This window comes from Lepidothrix coronata, unplaced genomic scaffold (genome assembly GCF_001604755.1).
Source record: "Lepidothrix coronata isolate B3197 unplaced genomic scaffold, Lepidothrix_coronata-1.0 Scaffold2118, whole genome shotgun sequence".
Classification (NCBI taxonomy): domain Eukaryota; kingdom Metazoa; phylum Chordata; class Aves; order Passeriformes; family Pipridae; genus Lepidothrix; species Lepidothrix coronata.
Window position 1 is genome coordinate 1 of NW_016692298.1, and position 2,913 is coordinate 2,913.

Genomic DNA, 2,913 nt, shown 5'->3' on the forward strand with positions numbered 1-2,913 from the left:
TCTGCTACTCGGCCCTCCTGACCAAAACGAACCGCATCGCCAGGATCTTCAGCGGGGTGAAGGAGGGGGTCCAGCGCCCCCGGTTCATAAGCCCCACGTCACAGGTGGTCATCTGCATGGCCCTCATCTCTTGCCAGCTCATCATCGTCATCATCTGGCTGCTGGTGGAGACCCCCGGCACAGGCAAGGAGACTGAGCCTGACAAGAGGTACATCGTCACCCTCAAGTGCAACAACCGCGACTCCAACATGCTCATTTCGCTCACCTACAATGTCCTCTTGATTGTCCTCTGCACGGTCTATGCCTTCAAGACACGGAAATGCCCTGAAAACTTCAACGAGGCCAAGTTCATTGGGTTCACCATGTACACGACCTGCATCATCTGGCTGGCCTTCCTGCCCATCTTCTACGTGACCTCCAGCGACTACCGTGTAAGAGCTTGAGCTTTGGGGGGCTCTAATAGGTCTTGATCTAAGTGGTCCTGGAGATTTGGGCCCCGTGGGGTTTGTGATTTGGATATTTGTGGGCCTGGGGAAGGGTCTTCATCCATACACCTCTGCACTGATGGTCACCTCTGCACTGGGGCATTCGGGACCAGGTGAAAGATCTTGAAAGGCTGTGGCTGAGGGGGTAATGAGTCCTGGAGAGAGGACCCACTCCCTTCTGCCTTGCTAGGGTGAGGATGCAAAATGGCCCTGAGACCTCCAGAGCCCCTCAGCCTGATCATGGAGGAGTGATGTGTCATCCTTCAGCCTTGTGACATGAAAGCATGAGTCACTGGCCCATCCAGATGTCTCACCCCAGGGCATGAAGGCCAACCCCAGGGCCAGCATGGTCCCTGGGGAGCTGGACAATGCCAGGGACTAGAGAGCACAGGATGCACCCTGCAGCACCTCAGGCTCCCTGGCAGGGCAACCAAACATGTTTCTGACAGGCCTTGAGGACTCGGTGGGGGCAGCTACAGCCGTGGGCTTCCAGAAAGGATCTGCATCCTCCAGAGGGAGTGGGCACTGGGGTGGAGGGTTCTGGGCTCTACCTCCAGGCACTGTACCAAAGCAGCATGTTGGCAGGGCTGAGATGCTTCTCAGTGTGTACCTGCTTTGCAGGGATGACATGATCCCAAAAGGGCATTCCCTATCTTCTGCCCATGGGTCTGACAGAGGGATGTGGTGTGGTATGGGGTGGGATGTCCCTGCAGGGTGGAGTCCGTGCCCAGTGGGGCTGGCCAGTGCCACTGGGGCTTCATCCTGCCCTCCTTGGGGCAGATGGCTCGTGGGTGGAGCACCTGATGCCCCCCACTCTGTCTCCAGGTCCAGACCACCACCATGTGCATCTCGGTGAGCCTCAGCGGCACCGTGGTCCTCGGCTGCCTCTTCACCCCCAAGCTCCACATCATACTCTTCCAGCCGCAGAAGAATGTGGCCAGTCACCGCGTGGGCACCGCTCGGTTCAGCGTGGCAGCTGCCAGCTCCAGCCAGTCCCAAGGTGAGCACAGTGAGGCTGGGGAAGGGCTGGGGGAGCAGCATCCCCTTCCTGGTGGGGGTGTGTGTGGGAGTACCCCAGCATGGGCTCCTGAAGGAAAGTGGGGGGTGGGGTAGGGCCTGATGGGAAGTGGGGAGGATGAAGGATGCTGTGTCCCCAGTCCCAATGCCTCATTTCCCAGGACAGCACAGCTGCCAGAGGGGTACTGCTCCTGGGGGCACGTCATTGCTCTGAGGGAACATGGCCATCCCCCAGCACTCTCTGCCTCAGCCCCAGGGGGACACAGCCACTCCAGGCACCCTCCACCCCAGCCCAGGGGATTCAGCTGCCCCCAAGTGCCTGTCACCATCCCAGGAACCCTCCACTCCACCCCCAGGGGCTATGGCCACCCCTGGGCACCTTTCATCAGCCAGAGGGTGAAATGGTCACATTGGGTACCCATAGCCCACTGCAGTGGGGTGCTGTGAGGTGCTGCTGCCAGACCCCAACCCATCCCTGACTGCTGCCTTCCTGGCCAGGCTCAGCCTCGCAGTACGTGCCCACGGTGTGCAATGGTCGCGAGGTGGTGGACTCCACGACGTCGTCCTTGTGAAGGATGGGAGGGCCAAGCTGTGGTGCTGCCACACGGCACCTCCCCAGGGAGAGCAGTGCCCACAGCATGGCCCGACCGGGTGCCGAATGCAGCCGGGAGGCTCAGCCCCTGCCCCAGCACGAGCTACACATCCCACCTGTCGGGTCATGGTACGTGTCACCCTTCCCTTGCACCGAGCCACGTTTACATGTCCTCTGCACCCTGCACTGAGCCATGGTGAACATCCCCAACCCCTGCACTGAGCCACGGCGCATGTCCCTCTGCGTCACCTGCACTGAGCCATTGTGCTCCCCCACCCCCTGCACTGAGCCATGGTGAATGTCCCTCTGTCCCTTGCACTGAGCCGTAGTGCACATTGCACGGACCTTGCACCGAGCTGTGGTGTGTGACCCCCATTCCCTACACCACCTGTGGCACAAATACCCCCTTCCCGTCCCTCGCACTGAGCCCTGGTGCACAACGTGACTCCCTCTCGCAAAGCCACATTCCAACTCCCGCTTTTCTTGTGCCAATCCACGCCGCACCTCCTGCTCCCTCCACGCCGAGCTCCATGCTGGCACACACTGCCCACCACGCTTTCCCTGTCACCCTGTGCCAAGCTGTGCTCCACGTCACACTTTTCCTGGCGCTTCGTAGTTTCACTTTTCCTCCTGGTTTGGCCCCAGCAGAGCTGCTGAGCGTGGCCGGGCTGGGCCCAAGCCCCCCATCGCTCCCCTCCCTGTGCGTGGCACTTCTCACCCCTTTATGGGAGACGGGGCAGGAGCAGGGGCGGATGAATTCCCGCTGGCCCCCAGCCCCGGCAGATCCCAGAGGGGCCGTTGGAGGCTCAGGGCGAGTAA

At 61.0% G+C, this 2,913-nt stretch overlaps 1 protein-coding gene across 1 annotated transcript; it reads left to right on the top strand.

Moving 5' to 3' along the window:
• Positions 1-5: 5 nt before the first annotated feature.
• LOC108491862 (metabotropic glutamate receptor 2-like) lies at positions 6-2,907 on the top strand (the record flags this gene model as incomplete). Its single annotated transcript, XM_017803662.1, has 3 exons — positions 6-431; positions 1,311-1,485; positions 2,001-2,907. Coding segments are annotated over 3 exons (675 nt in total), but the record flags the coding sequence as incomplete, so codon positions are not given.
• Between the last annotated feature and the right edge of the window lie 6 nt (positions 2,908-2,913).